Source organism: Chironomus tepperi, unplaced genomic scaffold (assembly GCF_022539635.2).
Source record: "Chironomus tepperi strain 1889 unplaced genomic scaffold, CSIRO-AGI_Ctep_v1 contig_359, whole genome shotgun sequence".
NCBI lineage: Eukaryota > Metazoa > Arthropoda > Insecta > Diptera > Chironomidae > Chironomus > Chironomus tepperi.
The window spans coordinates 2,413,662-2,434,541 of NW_027226481.1; the positions used below are offsets into that span (position 1 = coordinate 2,413,662).

At 30.9% G+C, this 20,880-nt stretch overlaps 1 protein-coding gene across 2 annotated transcripts in view; it reads left to right on the plus strand.

Moving 5' to 3' along the window:
• OtopLc (Otopetrin-like c) overlaps positions 1-20,880 on the plus strand; it is a 28,500-nt gene that overhangs the window by 3,863 nt on the left and 3,757 nt on the right. For both annotated transcript variants that reach the window (XM_070646269.1, XM_070646270.1), the window contains exons 2-7: positions 10,492-10,998; positions 11,573-11,632; positions 11,716-11,773; positions 16,577-16,670; positions 17,259-17,483; positions 20,283-20,443. In XM_070646269.1, the coding sequence (XP_070502370.1) occupies positions 10,492-10,998; positions 11,573-11,632; positions 11,716-11,773; positions 16,577-16,670; positions 17,259-17,483; positions 20,283-20,443 (1,105 nt within the window). The remainder of the gene's footprint in view (positions 1-10,491; positions 10,999-11,572; positions 11,633-11,715; positions 11,774-16,576; positions 16,671-17,258; positions 17,484-20,282; positions 20,444-20,880) is intronic.

A 20,880-nucleotide genomic window follows, 5' to 3' on the forward strand; every position in this document is an offset into this window, starting at 1 on the left:
AAAATCCGACCCCAAGTCAGCGTGACTCTTACTTGGTGCCAAATTCAGTTTAAATTTGACAGCTCTTCTCCCATTCCTTTTCCCTGGTGCTGCAAGAGAGTCCTACTTTGGCACCGCAGGGGTATACTAGCATACAACTTAAGTGACATGTACAGCACTCCAAATATAGATCCAAAAACATTTGGCCTATTAAATAAATAAATAAATTGAATTGTATTGAAATCAATCCATATCGAGGACATATAAATCCTTTACATCATATAAATAAAAGATGTGCACATGATAATAGCAAGGAATAGTGTCAGTGACAGTTTTTCATTCAAAACTACAACCCTCAATACACGACCTAATTTTGTTATATTGAATATTTAATATAAATTAAGTTCAACCAAACCTTTTCTTACAAAATACCTTTTATTGCTAATAAATAATACAAACGTATAATAATAGAATTGTATCCACAGTATGCAATACAATACATTGAAAAGAGTAAATGTATCACTTAAAGGGAATCATATCTCGTGCCAACCAACCATTATCGTGTCAGCGAAATAGCAAAAAATTATTATGTTCTCGCATATATTCTGCTATGGCTTTTTTGTGACTTTTTGTTATCTTATATCGTATCAGCGATGATGGAAATTAGTCATGGAAACCGAGAAATAGAGACTGTATGTTTTCTAATTTGTCATCAAGTAAACATACAGATGATAGGCATCTAAAAAGACCGTGTAGAATCTTCTTTGTTGTGTTATTGGGGTGAAGGACATTTTTATTTATTTTATTCTGTTTTGGGGTTATGTGCGCATTTTAGTGAGGGTTGAATTAGATGAGATTGAGATTGTAGATGCGGATTAGATGAGGATATGATGAATAATTTTGGAATTAAGTTGCAAATTTCTTTCATTTTGTATGGAAATTGTGAGAATGGTTTTCAAGAACATGACTTGTTGAGGAATTTAAGGAAAATTGCAAGATTTTATCAGATTATATGAATATATAGCTGAAGACTATTCATACCCTAGCAGGCTAAGAGATCGCATTAGGTACCGTAGTAGTAGTCCTGTGATATTTGTTTAGGGATATTTGCATGAAATTGCAACATATATTGTAGAATTATGCTAAATTTTGAAAGTTTTAGCAATCAACAGTGGACATACAGTAAACAAAACTCTAAATATACGACCATGTCATTCAAACACAATCAAAATAGACAACTGCGCCCAAAACACTTAAAAAGTTATGCAAATTCTAACTTTAAATGCATTTTACAGAAGCAACAACATTGCATGTGCTAATATGACTATATAGCTGCCTCTGTGCCTACATTATAATTAATTTCTCTTCCTTTTTTAACTACTAAACACGACATTCTAGTATGTAACAAAAAGAACAACTTACACGACATATGTAACCACATATATTTACATTAAAAATCATCAATGTTTAGTTCCTGCAAAAAAAAAGGAATCTTCATGTTGTGAGAAAATTGCTTTTGAAAATAAAACGCTATTCATAATGATGTTTTGCCTGCGGAGATGAAACTTTGTATGTAGTTATGGAAGGAAAAACAGAAAATTTTTCTCTCTGATGTTTTAAGAGGATTTTGTCAGATTTTTTTTTCATAATTAAAAAGTTTTCATGGTTTCAATTAATGACTATTTTTAAAAAAAGAAGTTGGCAGGCAAGTTGGCCATTTTGGATGCTTAATAAGCTTGATGGAGCTATGAAGTTGTGTGACTGTTGCTGTCATGAAGATAGAATATGAGCAATAGTCTTTAAGTTATTAAATATTATTCAAATTTCAAGTCAATCTCTGAATCAATACAAACAGCTCAAAGCAGTGATTGATCAAAAATTCAGCCACAGGAGGAATCAGATTCAGGCCAGCCTGATGCCGGATTTTGAATCAATTAACCAACTTGTTCTGTTCAGACTATTCGATTTAACTTAATAGCCACACTTAAATGCTTAAGAACAAGTCACAAAATCAACAAAATTTCCATCTAAGGATCCACACTTCATTTATTCATCACTGTTCAGTCTATGCCATACCGAACTCATATTTCATTTCAAAATAAAATTGAATATATTCAAATATATTCCATTTTCAGAATAATCTTTAAAATATGAAATGGATTTGTCTGAATAAATATGTTTTTAATAAGCTGACCAGCTTCATAGGCATGTAGACTCAAACAAAACATTGAGTTTCCATAGCAATAACTTCCATGTTTCTCAAATAACATTCAATTTTGAAAATTCAATTAAAGAACTCGAGACTCGAGAAAATATAAACTAATTGCTTGATGGATTGTATGTTCAATTTCATAGACTTTTTTTTTCCTTTCCTTCTTGTTCATTTACAAATGTGATTGATTCACTTCTTCCTTTTCTCTCGTATTTGAGATTTAATTTACTTTACTGTCATTGTAAATGACATAAAATGAATAGAAGTAATACTAATAAGTTTAAAGTGGAAGTTTCCAAGATGATCATGAACTCAGAGTTGTTGCTCTTGGTGACGAGAGTCAAGTATTTTGTTACTAAATTAGATTAAAATGCGGAACAATTTTTATATCTGTCGGGTCCAATTAGTAATTAAGCTTAGTTACGTATTGGATAATCTTTATTTAGAATTGAAGTGTGTTAGATAAATTGGGATGAATTTCCGAGCAGCAGAAGGTTGCATATCATATTTCTTGCTGTATAAAGGGGTTGAAATCTGCTGTCACGATTCTGCCAGGGCAACTTTGCATCTTAAAGTAAATCCACCGAAGCAGGGATGCCCTAGCAAACACGGTACGCTGCTAGGGTCTTTTATTCATCCAAAAGTTAAACTAGCCTAATGCTTCGAATTCAAGCCTGTCCTAACCTAGCTAAATTGAATTTATATTCTTCATAGCTAAATCATGCTATTATCAATTTTGAGATTCTAGCCATAAAGAAAATCTCTTAAAATTGACAACCATAATCAAGTACAAACAAAGTCATAACCCATCCTTTAATTGATTCTTCAGCTATTCCTCCTTATCTGACATCAAACAGAATCAACAGCTGCCACCCTGCAGCTATTTTAAAGCTCAGTTTCAATATTAAATTATCTTTCATTCAAATACTTAGTTTTCTTTACAATTTTACTTAATATACTCTAAAACTTTCTGAATCTTCGTTTTCATATCTTATTAAATACAATTTATCCTTCATTCATTAGAAAAGCTGAAGTGTGATGTGAAAATATTGCAAAACTCCATTATTCTCTTCTTCATCTACAACAGCAATGGCTTATAATGCAATGAACTAAATGGACGTAATTTTTTCTCCTATTGACGCTTATTCTAGTTCATTTCATTTGATTTCTTGTATTCAACAAATCAAATAAGATTTCTTTAACATTCAGTAAGCTATTACAAATGGAAATAGAATTTGAGGAATTTTTGTATCGTATTTTATTGAAAGCTTACACTGCTTTGAGATTAACGTGAGGATTTGTCTATGTGCCTTTTACGTATTCTGCTCGAATATCCCTTTAATACTCAAAGGAAATATTTTTCATGTTGGCTACATAATTTAATATGTAATCCAGTAACTGAACTATGAAGTGTAATAAATTATTCGACTGGGGAGAATTGGGAGGAGATTGGATGTAAAATATTGGAGGATATTTTGTGATTTACATTTTTAGTGCTGAACATTTGTATTTTTTGTTGATTGTTCAAGGCTGGGTTTAACTTAGTACAATGAGTAATGTATAAATTTGGCATATTAAAGTCATGTCTATTTTTGGTCTATTTGGATGATTTAATTCAATTTGATTATGAAATTTCTGTCAGAATTTTGAATTTTTGTCTTAAAATTGTTGAAATTCTAGAGTATGAGCTTAGTCAGTCAATTCTACACATTTTATAACTTATAGACCGAATTCAAATCAAATCTACATAAAGTCAAATATTATGTAATTCTTGTAAAATCATTCTTCATTCATTCAACATTTCTCAACACTTTCTTTAATTCTATCCAACAATTATAGAGTTACACAAAACTCATTTTACGATTGTTAGAATTAATTATAATAATATATATTTTATTCACGTGAATCATTAATTATGCCTGACCATAAAAAGAATTGTATTTTGATTAAACGTTTTGTTATGTCATTCAAGTTGTAAGGCGGCTTTTGTATTCTACTTCCTTTCAAGAAGAATACAATTTGATTGTGTTCACAAAGAATTATTATTTGTAGTTGGAGAAACGTTTTTGTTTGGGAAGTTCATAGATTTTTGATTATGTCAGGGTTCTTGAGACTGAAATTTCGATTAATTCTCTTGAAGTCTCGGTCTTGAAGTTCGTTGGAATTGAGACTTCGACATAGATTTGACAAAACCCGGGCTTTTTCGGTTGCCAGTCACTTTCTGTACGTTACCATCTTCGGCTATTTCGCAGGCTATTCCTTAAAATCATTAAAATATGTTTAGGCTTCCAAACAATCTCAAAATGGTTCCTAAAATACAGTATTCTTAAAGATAAACTCCTAAAATCAAATCAACCTTAATTTAACATTTACAAACTTGAAAATTTCTCATTAAAAACATTGAAAAGTCAACTTTTTGATATTTGAAACATTTCTGACATTTAAGTCGGCTTAATTTGACAAGTAACAAGAACCAAACGCTATTTTAAGATACATAAAATCACATTAAACAACATAAAACACTTAAATCTTGATTTATAACTAAAATGTATTTCAAATCTTATCTTCATCAAGATCTAATATATTTCAACACTTCCTATAAAATAGTTAACCTAATTTTCTTCTTCCGTTTCACGTATTTCCAATCCCAACTAAATCCCATTTGTGGTTATGAACATGAATATTTACACATATGCTCTATTTAGCGAAAAACTCTACTTTTGTCATTTAATTCAAGGATTACAATTCATATGACGAAGATTAATTACAAGAAATATGAAATAATGAGAAATTTTATTGCTTTCTCTTGTAATTAAGGTTAAAGACGTTTACAGGCTTAATTTTTGGGGGGAGAAAAAAGCGGGAAGTGAGAATGTTGGGATTGTCTACGGAAGTTGGGTAAAGGAAGTCGGGAAAATTGCAGGAAATGGTGGAAAATTGTCTGTCAAGTTGGAAAGTAAATTTATGAAATTTTCACTTTTTTTGAAGTTTTTCAATCTTTTGTGCCTTCTTCCTTTCCAAAACTACTCACTTAATATTCCACATGTTCATTCCCATCTACCCAAAACTTTCCATTTCCACTCACTTAATTTCTCGTCATCTTCATTTCACTTTAATCCTCTCCACAAAGACTTTGAGCCAAAGAACAACATGAAACTCATATTAATCATGTATCGATATGCTGAAATCATTATCCACACGTAGACATAACAAACATTATTGTAACATGTTTGACTTTTATGAAAATATTATTCTTTCCTACCCTATCGCCTCATTTTTTCCCTCTAAATCCACAAAATCATAAAAGAATTTTTATTTTCACTTCCTTTATGGGGAAAAAATATCGTTATTTAAAAAACTGTTTTTTTGGGATATAATATAATGCTATAAAAGAAAATGTTATATGGAGGAAAAATTGCAAGCGCAATTAGGTAAGTGAAGCATAGAAATGAAAGTAATATTCAGTCATTTTATGAGGAGGAATGTGAAGGAAGTTGGGAATGTAATTGAGGGTTGATGGGTTGTTACGCATTTATTTTGTTTAGTTTTTGGAGTATTGATGTTGAGTTTGAGAGGATTTCACCTTAAAAGTAGCTTCTGGACACACTAACTCTACGTTCTGCTTTATGTCTGAGCTTATATCACTTAATATAGCGGTGAACCGCACTATTCTCACAAGTAAGGACTCGTTCTTGCAACTTTGCATCTTGCCATTGACATTGCGACCAAGTATGTTGCCCTAGTGAACACGTTGTGCTGATCAAGATGGAATTAGCAAATATAACATAAGTAAACAATTGTAGTGCTTAAAGACTTCTAAAACTTCGCATATTTTGGACTATTAAAGACTGTGTTCGAATTTATATTCGCAAACCCCAAAAAATCTCGATCAACTTCACAAATATCCATCCCGCTCCATCCATTCATTCAGACAAATTACAACAATTTTCAACACATTTTCCTTTTTCAAAAATTTTCCTTAAATCTGAAGCTAAAATTGCGGTTACGACGACAAAAAAAGGGGGAGAAATTTGACAATGTCGACTAGAGTGCTGTTTTTCTTTATGAACAATGTTATTGTGCTGTTCATGTGATGGAAAAATGATTGGTTAGGGTTGAAAATAAAAATTGCGATGCAATCACTTTCATTTTTCACTTCCCCAATTCACTTTGGCATATTAAGGCGCGAGCTCATTTTACGCTGTTCGCATTATTCAACGTACCTGTCTATTTTTGTAAAGCATGTTGAAAGTCATTGAACGTATGATTTTCAAAAGAAGACATAAAATTGACATGACAGAAAATGAGATTTTTGTCTTCTTGATTTTCTTGATGACTTTGTTGAGCTGTTTAGTGTCATTGAAATATGGTTTATTGACATATTTATATGATGCTGGGATTTCATTAGCTGAGAATGAAAATTCTGACAAGAACTTGCAAGACTGATGTTAAAGTTGACTTGAATTTTGTACGTCGAAGCCGACTTGAATTTTGTATGGAGTCGAATCGACTTTTCCAAACAAACCCAAGTCGATTTCTAGTTCTGCTATTTTGTATGGAAAAGTGAACTTGAGTCGACTTGATTCCATCTAAAGTTCAAGTTGACTTCAAGATCTGTTACAAGATTGTGTAAACATTGACAAATTTAATTGTAATATTATCACGGATGTGTCAAAATAAGAGGAGAATCGGGTCAAACTTCGTCCCTTTCCCTTTTAATCATACATGATTAATTCTCCCTCCTGCCACCCTAATAGTTAACATTATGACTTAGCATACAACATTACATGTTGTTATCTCATTTGTACTGTGTTGCAGCTTCATCGTAAAATTTCAACATTGTATTCATATTCACAGAAGCATAAACTGGATATTATTGTTCAAAATTGTTTTAATTTCCTGTTAATAATATTCTATGCATTTTTATTTTATAAATTTTAAAAATAATATGTAATCAGGTTTGGACCAAATGCAGCAAATTTTGTGAATTTTCGAAGGTTTTGGATTCGCCGGTAAATTTTTAAATTTTGAATAATTCCCTCCCAAATGTACAGAACTAACTCATTTTAATCATCTTGATACTTATCAAAAAAACCTCCTAAAATTTTAATCATTTTTAATAAAATTTAAATTTTATAAGAAATTATCTCCAAATAGAAATTATTTTAAATCAGAATCACATGCTTCACATCGGAGCCCAATAAAAGAATTTGCAACATCATCTCATAACACATTCAATATGCTGTAATATATAACAGTAAATTAGGACTAAATATGCAAATCATGCATGAAAGTGTTTATAAAACCACATTATAGAAATAAGCATCCTTACAAATTTAATAAATTATTCCCTTTGATGTTTAAATTGATTTCAATGGAATCGTATTAAAATGTTTTTTTGGTGTATTTAAGCTTCATAATGAGAAAATCAGTTCATAATTACTTCCATCAGACGAAATATTTTCAATAATAAATTACTCATGAGGAAGGAAAGAATAAATAAATTAAAGGAAATGGTTTTGATAAATATTTTATTGGATATGATGTATATTTGTGATTATTTGATGGTTTAAGAGAGTTGGTATAATGCGATAGAAATTAGAATCCGATTGAATATGATTTCTGGCGCTTTTGAAGATTTATTGCTGTTGATTTTGAATAAAAGAATTACTAAATGCAGGCTTAGTTAATAAGAATTTGATGAAAAATTACATTTTTTGTTGATTTGAGCAGTAAATCTCTCAAATTAGCAGCAAATCAACCAACTGAAATGAAATTGACCAAAAAACTTCAAAACTGAACCCAAAAACGTCAACTTTGAGTCCGAAAATGTCAAAACTGAATCCAAAAGTACCAAAACTGACAGACAATGTCAAAACTAATCAATTTTTAGAACAAATTTTTAAACAATACAAAGATGATGAAATCTTTGAATTACTAATAGAAAATCATCGAATTAGACTTAAACCAGCATTAAAACTGAACGAAAATCCTTTAAATTACTTGAATATATGCAAAATTGATTAAGAATATGCAAAATGGTCAAAATATTACCAAATATTAATCCAAAAGAACCACAAACCTCCATGACCTTGATTTACTTATCAGCAAAAGCACAGACAACTAAAAAACACTCTCATATCCTCAGACATACTGCAGAATACAATCATCTCTTGACTATTTCACTCAAGCATATAAAAATGCATCAGAAAAATCGATAAATGCCTTTTATATCCTCATATGCTCCGGCTATAATATCATATCATATCAAATGCTTGAATCCTATTATATTCATTAAGATAGTAGAAATTTTATGGATGAAAATTTGCATAAAAACTTCCAAGAGCACTCACAGCAATAAAATTAATTTGAAATGAAATATTTTTTTGTCCCATTGAGCATCTTGTGATAAGTGCCAACACATACACCAGAGATGAATTGTATTCCTGTTCATTTAAACGAGTCACAATGGATTGTCATATATTTTATTTGAGACTCAGACATTAAAGAATCTTGAAGCACGTACGGATATCATCATCTGCCTTTATTTCATTGTTTTCGTCACAAGTTCTACTTTTTTTTTGATGATGGAACGAATCAGATGTGACTTTGCATACATAAGATAAATATTTTTTTAAACATAAGTCTGATGACAAGGCAATTACAACCCCTTTTTTTATAATCTAGTTCCGTCATTGATTCATGACAGCTTCTCATGTGTTTGGAATAAAATATCGATAAAAAATTCATTTTATTGATTAATAATCCAAAAAATATTTCATTTATCACCGTGCGATGGGAAAGTGGTGTGTCATGTCACATGTGATACATATAAAGTAAATCCGATTGCTCATTCGTATGCTCATTTTCAAGCTTAAAATGCTGTTTTCATTTTCATGTTCATTCAAGCGATGAATTGGACTGAACATTGAGGATTAATAGCTGTAGACAATAAAGGAAAATAGTTTTCTATAGTTTCACAACACATTATGTTATGCTATAGACTACAGTATGTGAAAACAGTCAGTGTCAGATAACAGGAAGAGCAGTCGCTTTAACAATTTTCATAGAATGCTGATAAATCGGTTTTGTCAAGGATTGTTGCTCGTTTTTTGTTTGCCTTTATAGCTTAGTTCCCTTTGAATAGAATTGTTAATAGGAATTTAATGGATGATAGTGAGTTTTTTGGATGTTTGCAAGCTGTGTGCATTAAAATAGAGTAGCACAAGTCGGTTAAACCTTCCTAAATCTGGAATCAGGCCGGCATGACTCTGGCATGACGTCGGATTTAAATCAAATCCGGAACTAAGTCAGAGTCACGCCGAACTAAGACTAAGCTAGATTAAATGGATTCAGATTGATTGAAAGCTTGTTTGTATCTGATATTTAGAGTCTGACTAGCCATTTGATTACCAGTGAGTACCACAAAACACAAAAGGTTCCAAAAAGTACCAAAAAATCCCCCAAAATTGCCTGATAACTTTATCCACAAGGGGCCTTAATCTAAAAATAACTCTAGTGTCAATTACAATACTATTTCAAGTTCTTTCCACCTACTGATCATTTAAAATATGTTTCAATTTTGTTTTTTTCAAGTGCACTTATTTGTAAGTGACTCTTTACATACATTTATATTTAGTTATTTTTAGTTCCACTGTGCGATATCAAATAAATTTTAGAATTGAAACAATTTGTCTGATTTGTACAGTCATCCACTTATTAAGCGTAAATGTTGTAATAAAGTACTCGCATTTCAACGTGGGATTATATGGGATATGATAATGTTTAAAAGTGTCAAGGTTGGGACACTTGGATTGGTTTGGTATCAGAATATTGAGTTTTGCATGCAGAAGTGTTCCTTGATGGTCTGTTGGTTTGTTTTCTAAGGACATTGATGGTTATTTTGGAGTTTGGCGTTTTCTGAAACTTAAACCTTAACTGTAAGGATCTAAATCGTCCATATTTACAATTACCCAACAATATCCAAACCTAAATACCCAAAATCAATCCAAAGTGAAAGACAATAGCCTGATATATTGCAAAATTTCACAATTTATCCGACCACAGTCGAGCTAAAGTGAACTAAACTACTTAATGGCCGAAACATATGACTTTAAATTCTTTTTATGAAGTTCTCTCATCAAAAATGAGTATTTTGTTGCTGTTTATTTTTCGGGGATAATGTGAATGTCACCATGTCAGTTGTTGTGAGATATTTGAAACGTGTGCATGAAATTTTTTATTTTATTTCCCTAATTTCAATTTCTATTCTCATTCATTCTTTTCATTTTCTCTTTTAGTGGAATCATGGACGCTACATCACAAGTGCTTGTTCCATCTCCATCATCTCCCGACAACGTGATCGTATCACCGGAAACATTAAGTCATCATTCATCGCCTGCAAGAGGCTCAAGAGTTTTACATTATGCTGCACAACATGTGACAATTGACGAAAGATTACCATCGTCACTAAGATCATCACGTCAACATTTGATTGATCATAGTCGAAGATCAACGCCATCATCACCACCTCCACCATTTCAATCTGGTCCAATGACACCGGCTGAATCATCCCAAGCAATGATGCCAGTTAAAGCATATGAATCGGAAACGGAAAGATCTTTAATGTCACCGGCAACAGCCACATCAACAACACAACATTTAGCTGTTTTATATGAAACTCATCATCATCTACATCCAATATTAACATCACCAATGCGTCGACCATCTCGATTACCTGACACAAGTCGTTTTCTTATGCAACAACAAGCTTTAGGAATGGCAACAACAGTAAAGGAGATTAAAGCGTAAGTTTAATTAAGATTTATTACACAAGATAAATTCCATTGTCAGAAATTAAAGGAAGAAGAAAAACTTTATCGACCGAAGTGAAATTGACAAAATTACCGTACAAAATTTTTCGTTTCCTTTTACTTACTGTATGCTGGTTTTTACTGGTTGTGTGTAGTAAATGATAGTTTTGAGGTCATTTTTGGATACGTATTGGAATTTATATGATCTTTTTGGTTGTATAAGTCAGTATAAGCCCTAAACTTGAGTATCCATGAGTGACAAACTGTCTGTCCAACAGTTTGTCAGCTTGTCCTTCTGTCTACGTGTCTGTGTTACCGTCCGTCTGTATAACCTGTCTGTAAGTCTGTCTGACGGTCCGTTTGCACATTTATCTGCCCATCTTTGACCACAAGTGCTTCCCAGTCTGCACATTTTCCAATTACTAAAATAAAGTGCTCATTTATGATGAAAAACAAGTTCCATTCAGAACTAATCGCACAACTAATAGATCCAAATGCACTTCAGACACCTAAAGTCCTTCATATCCTATTCAACTATTCATGTTCAATTTTCCATTTCCTTTTACAGACTTGATGCATTTTGTACAACATTATCGGCTCTTTATGGAAAAATCCTTGTTGTAATGGGGTAAGTCGTAATGAATTCATAAACAACATGAGATTAAATGTCTCACTTTTTGTTTTTTTTTTATATTTTTCTCTCCCATTTAGCATTGCATTTCCAATGGCTGAAGTGATATCCACTTATATTCCACCTTCATTTTATGAGGTGAGCAATATGTAAATAAATGTGTATATTTTTTTGAAATGAACAAAAGGAAAGAAAACATGGGGATTAAAAAAGGGGAAAAACGACAAATACGAGTTTTTTAAGGTTCTTTAACTCGTGTAGGAAGTCATGAACATAATTTATTACACATAAATGAAATCGTAGAATTTTAATTAATTATCATAAAGAATTTTATGCTTTTTTATGAATTAGGATTGGAAATGGGGTGAATAATTGGTAGATTAATCCTAAATTCATGCTTGTCTTTGCTCTTGCTTCTAAATGCCTTCGTGTAACTTCAAAATAAATACCAAGCCTAACTACCTTAAAAGTTTGAAAAGAAATTTTAATAAAAACTCTTTTTTTTCAATAAAAAATGCCAACGAATGTATTCAAAAGTTTAGTTCATACAAAATTTATTGTATGTGTCATAATACATGAGTAATACATTACTTTCGTATTTATATGCGATGGCTAAATTGAAAAGTATGAATGCGTTGTTGTGAATAACAGAAGTTGTCTTTTTGGAGTCCCTTTGAGTGAGTTTTGTTGAAAAATTTAGAGGAACTTTTGGGTCATTTGCTGATTTTGATGAATCTGGCTTTAGTTACTTACTGCGACCATATTCCTACATATGTAGAGCTTAGGCTGCAACAAAAGATTTCCATATGACTCTGTTGCTGGCTCTGCTGCCTAGTTTGTACAAATTGTCTGTCGACAAATTATTAAATCCATTTCCGCAAGGATACACGTTATTTAATCATCGTGTATGTATTTCTACTGTTGTCATCCTTTTCTCTGATATTCAAATCCGCTCGCAATGTTGAAAAAATCCTACAATGACATAACAAGTATCTTATATTCTCATTTGAAAATCCTCTTTACAAATGAAACAAAAAAAGGAATTTTTTAACATCGCTACCTTTATAGAATGACTCGTGACTGAATGATTTTTTTATATTTTAAATATTGCTCTCTGACAATTGCAACAATTTTATTCACGTTATTGAAATTGAGACTTGTTATGCAAGATTAAAAAGATTCTTTTTTGTTTCATCCTCGACTGAGCAAATTAAGGCAATTTATTTCCTCGTTACGGCAAACTTGACTCGATTGTTGATGGCTACATTTGACGACTTTTATATTGGCTGGTGACATTGACAATGGGTGATGAAGGATGAATGACAAAAAAAATGGAATGAATTATGAGTGAAAAAATCGATGAATTTTTGGAGTTCAGAGGTGGTTAATCAAATTGCTGATGGACATAGTTCAGGGAGTTCTGTGTTAAATTAGCAAATTTGATGCTGTTCATGTTGGATTCAATTCAATTATTGCTTCTAGTCAACCTGAAATGTAATTAATCTCCTAATTCCAAGAAGATTAATAATTACACAAAAGCTTACACAACACTGCATCTAATCCTATAACAAAAAGTACAAAAAATAGTCAATACTCAGGTCATCAGTTGAGGGCAAAATAATTTTATCCGTTATGTCATTTATTCTTCTTCATATTCCATTCATAACGATGCGAAAAAAATATTATTATAGAAAAAAGTAAAATTCTTCTTGGCTCTTTATTACTATCCTGAATGAATTGGTAGCTTAGTGAAGTAATTTTTACAGACAGTACATCCAATTGTAAGAAGAAGAAAAAAGGGAAATAAAAAGACTTTTTTTCCTGTAGGCTTACAAAGTTTTATGCTGTGGTGTTTAAAAGGGGAAAATCTTAAAGTTTATTCATTTAAAATTCATGAAAAGATTGTGTTGATGTCCTTGCGGGGAAATTTGGAGGAAATTTTCTTGAAAGAAATAGGAAAATTATGCTCATTTAGATTGAAGCAATAAGATTAATTGAAGCATTGCTTTAAAACTAATCAAATCATGTATTTAAGATCAATCAAAGCATTGATGTAAGATCAACTAAAGCAGTGATTTAAGATCAATCAAGGCATTGATTTGAAACCAATTAAAGCATTGCTTTAAGATTAATTTTAAGAACTATTAAAGCGTTGCCTTTTAAATCACCTGAACGTTGCTTTGCAATAAACTAAATCGTCACTTTAAGATCAATTTAGGCGTCGCTGTAAGATCAACTTAAGCATTACTATAAGAACAATTTAAGCAACACTTTGTGATCAAATAAATTAAAGAAATTAAAGACTAAATAAATCAGCGCCTTGAGAGAATATTTAAAAATATTCTCAAGGATTTTTTTTGAAATTGACGCTTTAAATTCTTACTGCTTTAAAATAAACTCATACTGCACTTCTATACAATCTGAAGTGTAGCTTTAAGTATCAAATTGAGTTATTTTATATACAACTTTTATACTCACCCTCAAAACATTACAAACACATCTCAAAATTCTCGCATAAATGATCACAAGGAATCAAATAAAGAACCTATTGCAAAAAGCATTTCCGTCCTTTATGATTCATGTTACAGCTTTGTAGAAAGTAAATTTCTCTTTTAAATTCTAGACGCCTTTTGTTTGTTCAACACAAGAATGTCATTAAAATGGAAATTTTCACTTCAACTTTTTTATTTTCTCGTTTCTTCTTTTGTGTGCTGGAATTTTACTTTTTCATGACATATTCATATGATAAAGTGGCCATTGCTATATTTGTTCAACACTTTTCGGAACATTTTTCTAAGTGACGATGTTTTTATCGTTCATTTCTATCTTTATGTGAGTTTTTTTTGATGCTGTAGCTTTGAAATTTTCTGAGAAGATGGGTGGTAGGCTGGATTGTAGATTTTCATGTTCTTGGTTTCGTCTGAGTTTTGAAATTTCAAAGAAAAAGTTAAAATTCAGGAAAATGCCAAATAAACTTAAAAATGACTTTTTGACTATATTCATAGCTTTCCTTACAATTTTCTGGCAATTTCTTTCCATAAGTTACCTAAATACATCTTAATCTACCTTGAAATTTATACCAAATTTCAATATATCTCGATAAAGTCTCAATAAATTGTGGAATATATTAACATCATCAATATGTTAAAGTAAATACCTTACCGTACCTTTATGCATTTATCCCAATGAAGCTTGATGGATTTCTAAAAGCAGTAAAAATGGAAGTAATTTAAATATTTTTATTAGCTTCGACCTTTCAGATCATCAGTTACTAAATTTTTATAGTTAAACGGTAGACACCCGAGCGACACAAAATGAAGAAAGGTCGGTAAAGCATTTTTATTACCAACAAAACCATCAAATGGAAGTCTTCTTCATTTGGATGCCAAATGACAAATGTGAATTCCACATGAATTTCTACATGTGGTTGGCATTTAACATGTGTACGGCTTCCATTCCACAAAATGCTGGCATTTGACACTTAGATAGACTTCCAAATGGCTGTCATTTGACATTCTGAGGACACATCAGAGCGGCATCTGATTAATGTTAATAAAACAGCTTTAACGGAGCTTTTAGCTCCTTGACAATCCTTTCATCATTTGTGTCGCTCGGGATATTTACTCAATAAGTCAATTGGAGGTGAACTTTTATCCATTATACTGAATTTTCGTACTCACGGAAGTTTCAATGTTATTTATTGACTTGACTTCTTAAATTTTAAAGGTTCAGTAACTGAATAAATGTCATTGACATAAATTTCGTATTCCAAACGATGAGTGTGAGTGAAAATTGAGTTGCCAAATGTAGATTGTAATCAGAAGCGTTTCCGGGGTCGAAAAAAGCATAAAAAGTTGTACCTCTCGTTTCATCCATTAACTTCAAACGATTTTTGAATGCATCCCTGATTCTTATCATGTACAAAATACATTTATTGATCTTTTAGATCTCAATTTTTGAAACAAAAATTTAAAAAGAAAATTTAATTTGAAAATTCACTTCAAAAATTTTCAAATATTTACCCAGAATCCATATTAATTTCATATTTCCTCCTTTTTAGACACAGAATTCCGAAAAAATATTCCAATTAAAAAATTTTAAATTGAGTTTATCAAAATTTTTCCATCCCAACAAATTTTTTTGGGGTTATTTTTAGAATAATGCATAAAAGTATCTACGTGAAAATATTTTTAAAATATACAATATCTCGGGGGAGTTAAAGACACACACAATAAGTTCTCATTAACAAGGTTTCTTAACATCTTCGTTATTTATAATAATTTACATTTAATGTCTTCATTATTTTTGAATGTCTTTAATCTTTGGCGTTTAAAATTTAAAGTGAGAGAATTTGTAATGAATAATAAGAAGGAAACAGGAAGTTGTTATTATGGGAAAATCGGGGATTTTTCACAGCTTAAGGGGGATTTTTGGAAAAGTATATTTATTGAGTTTTTATGGAAATTGATATTTTTTTTTAACTTTAAAGCCTTTTTTGTTTACTGAATTTTGAGTTTGTTTTAAATTTATGATTTTTTAATATTTTTTAACACTTTAACTAATTTTGCCAAATTTAAAATTGAATTTCTTCTAAAAATTTAAATTTAATCTAAGATTGAAATTTAAATTTATTCTAAATTTAAAATTGAGATTTAATTTAAATTTGAAATTTGAATTCTGATTTGAATTTTTCATCAAAATTAGTTCATTTTATTGGTTTGATTTTGAACAAATTTGAAGAAATTGATTCAAAGTTATAAAACTTCAAAAGTCTTATTTAAAGCTTTTTAGTATTTTAAAAATCTCTAAAAACCTTTAAATTATTCTCTTTTAAAATATAAAACAAAAAGTCTAAAATATTCTGTTCATATTTATTCAACCATCCATGAAATATTCTCAAGAAAAATTCCTAATCTTTTATCTTTTCTTTTATTTTTACAGGGTTTTTATTTATATTTATATATTGGCAGTATGTTATTCTTGTTATTTATGTATGCAACATTATTGTGGGGTAACAAACCAGCTATTCCAATAAGTAAGTATATTTAAATATATTTATGGTTGTGTCAGTTTATTTTACATTTTTTGACCATAAACGACACTTGTTTGCTTGGTAAATGGTTGGATTTCTAGATTCAAGAATTTCTTTTAAAATTGTCTCAAAATAAAGTTCATTTATCTTATTCAAGTCACTGAATTTCACTATAAAGAATTTAAATTTTTAAATGAAAAAAACTAAAAAAAAAATTTTTAATTTAGACATTTTTAAACAAATTATTTCTGATTGAGGTAAAATCACCCTAACCACCAACCCCCATAGCTTCATATACAAATTTAAAATCACCCTTAAAGCATACAAAAATCCAATCCAATTTTCCAAATTTTAAAATCATAATTCAATTAAGTCCTTATGTGTTTAATCATGGACATTCATATTCACATTCACGGACAGTGAAACAAATACTATTAAAAAAAGTCAACAAAAAAGCATGCTGACGAGACCATAATTCCTATAAAAACAACGTCTGAGTGATGAGCAAACATCAACAAAAAAATTGAAAATTTAAATTTTCCGAAAATGATTTTTAAATGTAATTAAATTAAATTACCTGTATTTATCCAGCTACAACAGCAACAACAAAAAGTTCTTCATCACGTCCGGTGGATTCGTCATCATCATCCGACAGCGGAGATCAATCAGACCAGGAAGAATCAAGTGAAAGTCCCGAAGAAAAGCGGAAACCATCGTCAAAGACTATAATGTCAATGAGACGACCGTCTGTGCTTGCATCAGCCGCAATGGGAACTCAACATTATGGAAGTTTCTATTTAAGGATGGGAGCTGTTGGTAAGTTTGATTGAAAAATTCATTTTTATGACTTTATTAAAAGTTTTTCGACTGCTGAACTAACAAGCTAGTCTTTAAACAGAAAATGCCCAACTTTTTTCAAGTGACTTCATAAAAAATTAGAATTTTGAATTTTTTAAAAAGTAAAAAACCTGAAAAAATAGTCAGAAAACTTCTTCATCTACAAAAAGCTTCACATTTAGCAATTATGGAAATTTCCTACCGCATGTTAAAGTTAATTCAGATTTGATTACATGAAAGTTTTTTAGATGAGAGAAATATTTGCTCATTTTAAAGTTTTTTATCAAACATGTTCACATGAAAATGATTGGAAACAAGAAAAGTTTCTCCTTTGAGTTGGATACGAGTTTACATGGGGATGAATACGATGAGTAGATATATTAATGTTAAAATTTGTCTAGTGAATAAGTTTTATGAATTTACCTGGTTATTAAATGAATTTTTAAAAGGATGATAGCGGTCGGAATTGTAATTGGAAACGCTGATAGCTGTTTTGTTATCTTGGTAATTGCCTAGAATGGAATCAATTAGATTTATCTGTAATAAAGAGCTAGATTTGATAGTTATGATTGCTGTTATTAGGATAGATACCGAGTAGTAAAATTGGTCGGAATCAGATGTCAGCGCATCTCTTTGTCTTATAAATGCTGCGACCATGTAGGAGTGCTTTAGCGTCCTTTTCTGGACTCCAGATTTTCCTAAATATCTCTGTTATCTATGATATATTCTAGAATACATTCGAGACACTAGGTACAATGCCATACTCTTACCATAATCAAAATATACGCAATACCTCCTCAATTACCTAATAAACAGACGTTCCACGTCCTACACTTTGACTTTATCGGCTATATCACCAAGAAACCAACTCCTAGAATAGATGATTGATACTTCACAACTTCAATGATTTTCACAGACAAGCCTCTTAAAAAAGCACAATGATAAGCACAAAATTCTCGAATTTTCATACATAATTAGTCTATCACCATCCTCTTTTGTACCTATGACACTTCATACGCAATTTTCGTTTATTCATCTTAAAAGAAAGTTCAACAATCTCATTTGGTAATGTCGAGTATTATCCAGCCTACAACTTCTCAAATTTTCTATTTTGTTCCTTTCTGTTGAACATTATTCGGTGATTGATGACTGCCTACAAGCAGTTTCATGACAAAAATGATCCAAAAACTTTAACCAAGCCAATGAACTTTCCATGACAATTTTTCGTCTTTAAAACTTGATTATTATTTCCATAGAAATAGACTGTAGCTGAGGACATGAAAAGTATTACATAAAATTCCAAATAAATTCTTATCTCTCAGCTGGAAGTCATAACGGAAGTAATCTATTCAATCTTTTATTGCATTATTTTGACGTGATTTTCAATTTTCAATGCAGAAAAATATTTATGATGAAAGCTTTTTATTGAAAATGAGGAGGAAAAAAATAAACTTTCAGGAATTTGAATGGAATTCTTTCTGTTGAATTGTAAGCATTAAAATAAATGAGATGGTGACGGAAGGTATTAAAATTAATGGTTAAAGTGCATTTGAAAAGAATTTAATTGCGTTCTGTCGAGCTGGAATAAAGTCAAATTTTATGTGGAGTCCAAATGCATTCTATAGGGCTTTATCATACCCGAGCGGACATTTAACCTCAACATGGCGACGTTTTCCATTTGATGTTAATTAATGAGCTTAAACGGAGTCTTAGCGAGCCGACTTCGAGCTTTGAATTCTACTTTACTTAGTCCTCATCATTTAGTTTACTTAGAATTTTAATTATCTAAATCTAGACACATTTTGCAAAGATACACGACGTAGAAAAAGCAAAAAATCCATCCTCAGGCCGGTGTAGTTCTATATGCAACGCCGGATCCAATAAAATGCCTATTTTTTGCTGTTTGCTTCCTAAAATTGCATTCAAAATAATGAATTTTGATTCTCAAAGCTCAAGCAGCCCTATCAGGCGACAAACATGCTCTAAAGAGGTTCAACTACTTGTCTACATCAAATATACTAAATGTGCACGCTTTTTACCAACTAAGGCCAGTCAGTCAGTCAACTACCTCAAAAGTTGTAAACAGAATTATTCACAAACCATTTACAAAAAAACGCTTTAAGGCAAAAGAATCAAAATATTTATCCAAATTCCGAATTGAAAGGAATCCTTTATTCATGAAAATGTTTTCTGTGTAAGCAATACCTGAGAGCACTCAGCAATAAACAAAAAAAGAATTTTTGTGCTTTCCAAAAAAAAGCCTTTTCTCATTGGTTTCGATTTAATGTTGATTTTGCATCTTTTTATGTTTGTTCTGCCTGAGAACGTAGAATTCCATCTTTAGGTAAAGTTCATGATTATCTTTACAAATTTCTCATTGTATTCTCAACCATTAGATGAGTCTACAAATCGGAAATTATGCAATGACAACAGCATTAAATTCACTGAATCTTTTCTTGCTTTCTGCATGGTCTTGTAAACATGCCAGAATAGAGAAAATGTCTGCTTAATGAGTGCCGCAAACTTTTTCATTACTCAATTCATTATCGCAGTTCTGCTGAGGGTTTTGTTGCGAAAATTTTATTTTAATGTTACTTGGGGAATTAATTATGAGAGAATTTCACTTAAACATTTTCTCAGGGGTTATAGCCTCTATGAATAAAAAAGGTTGAATATCCACAAGACAGCACAAGAAAAAACTTTCTTCAATTCCCCCAGCATCAAAATCAGACGAAGAGAATTAATTATCGTATTTTTTTGTTCCTTATTTAATTTCAGCATTCGGAATTGGAAGTATGATTTATTCAGGACTAGAATTCGGTCAGTATTTTGAACTCGAAAGAGATACAAAATGCCACAACGTACTGCTTGCTCTCACGCCTGCCACAAGAATGGCCTTCATTTTCATACAAATGTATTTCATTTTCTTAAATAATGAGGTGAGTTGGATATAGAATATTAATGAGTTTATTTTGTTATTGTGCATTAAGTGGTCGTGCGACTTCAACTGGTTGCTTGGTTTATAGATAATTTATTATGGTGATCATAGTGATGGTGGATACTTGGAATGTTGATGACTGTTGTATACTTTTAAGTGTTTTTGCTGCTTCAGACTTAACAATTGAGTCCTAGATTAAAAGGAAGTTTTGATAAGCTTTTGAGACCTGTCTTTAGATGATGCTTAATCTTTCTTGCTGCTAATGCTTGTTCATACTTTAGTAATGTACCAAACCGAGTAACAGATCTGAACATTGATGATTTTCATTCAGTAAATTGTGAATTACAGCTGCTCAACTGTATTTGTAGTCTGTGGCAACCTGTTCAGCTCGAGAATTTAAATAAATTGAATTTTAGTTCCAAATCCATAATTTCGCGT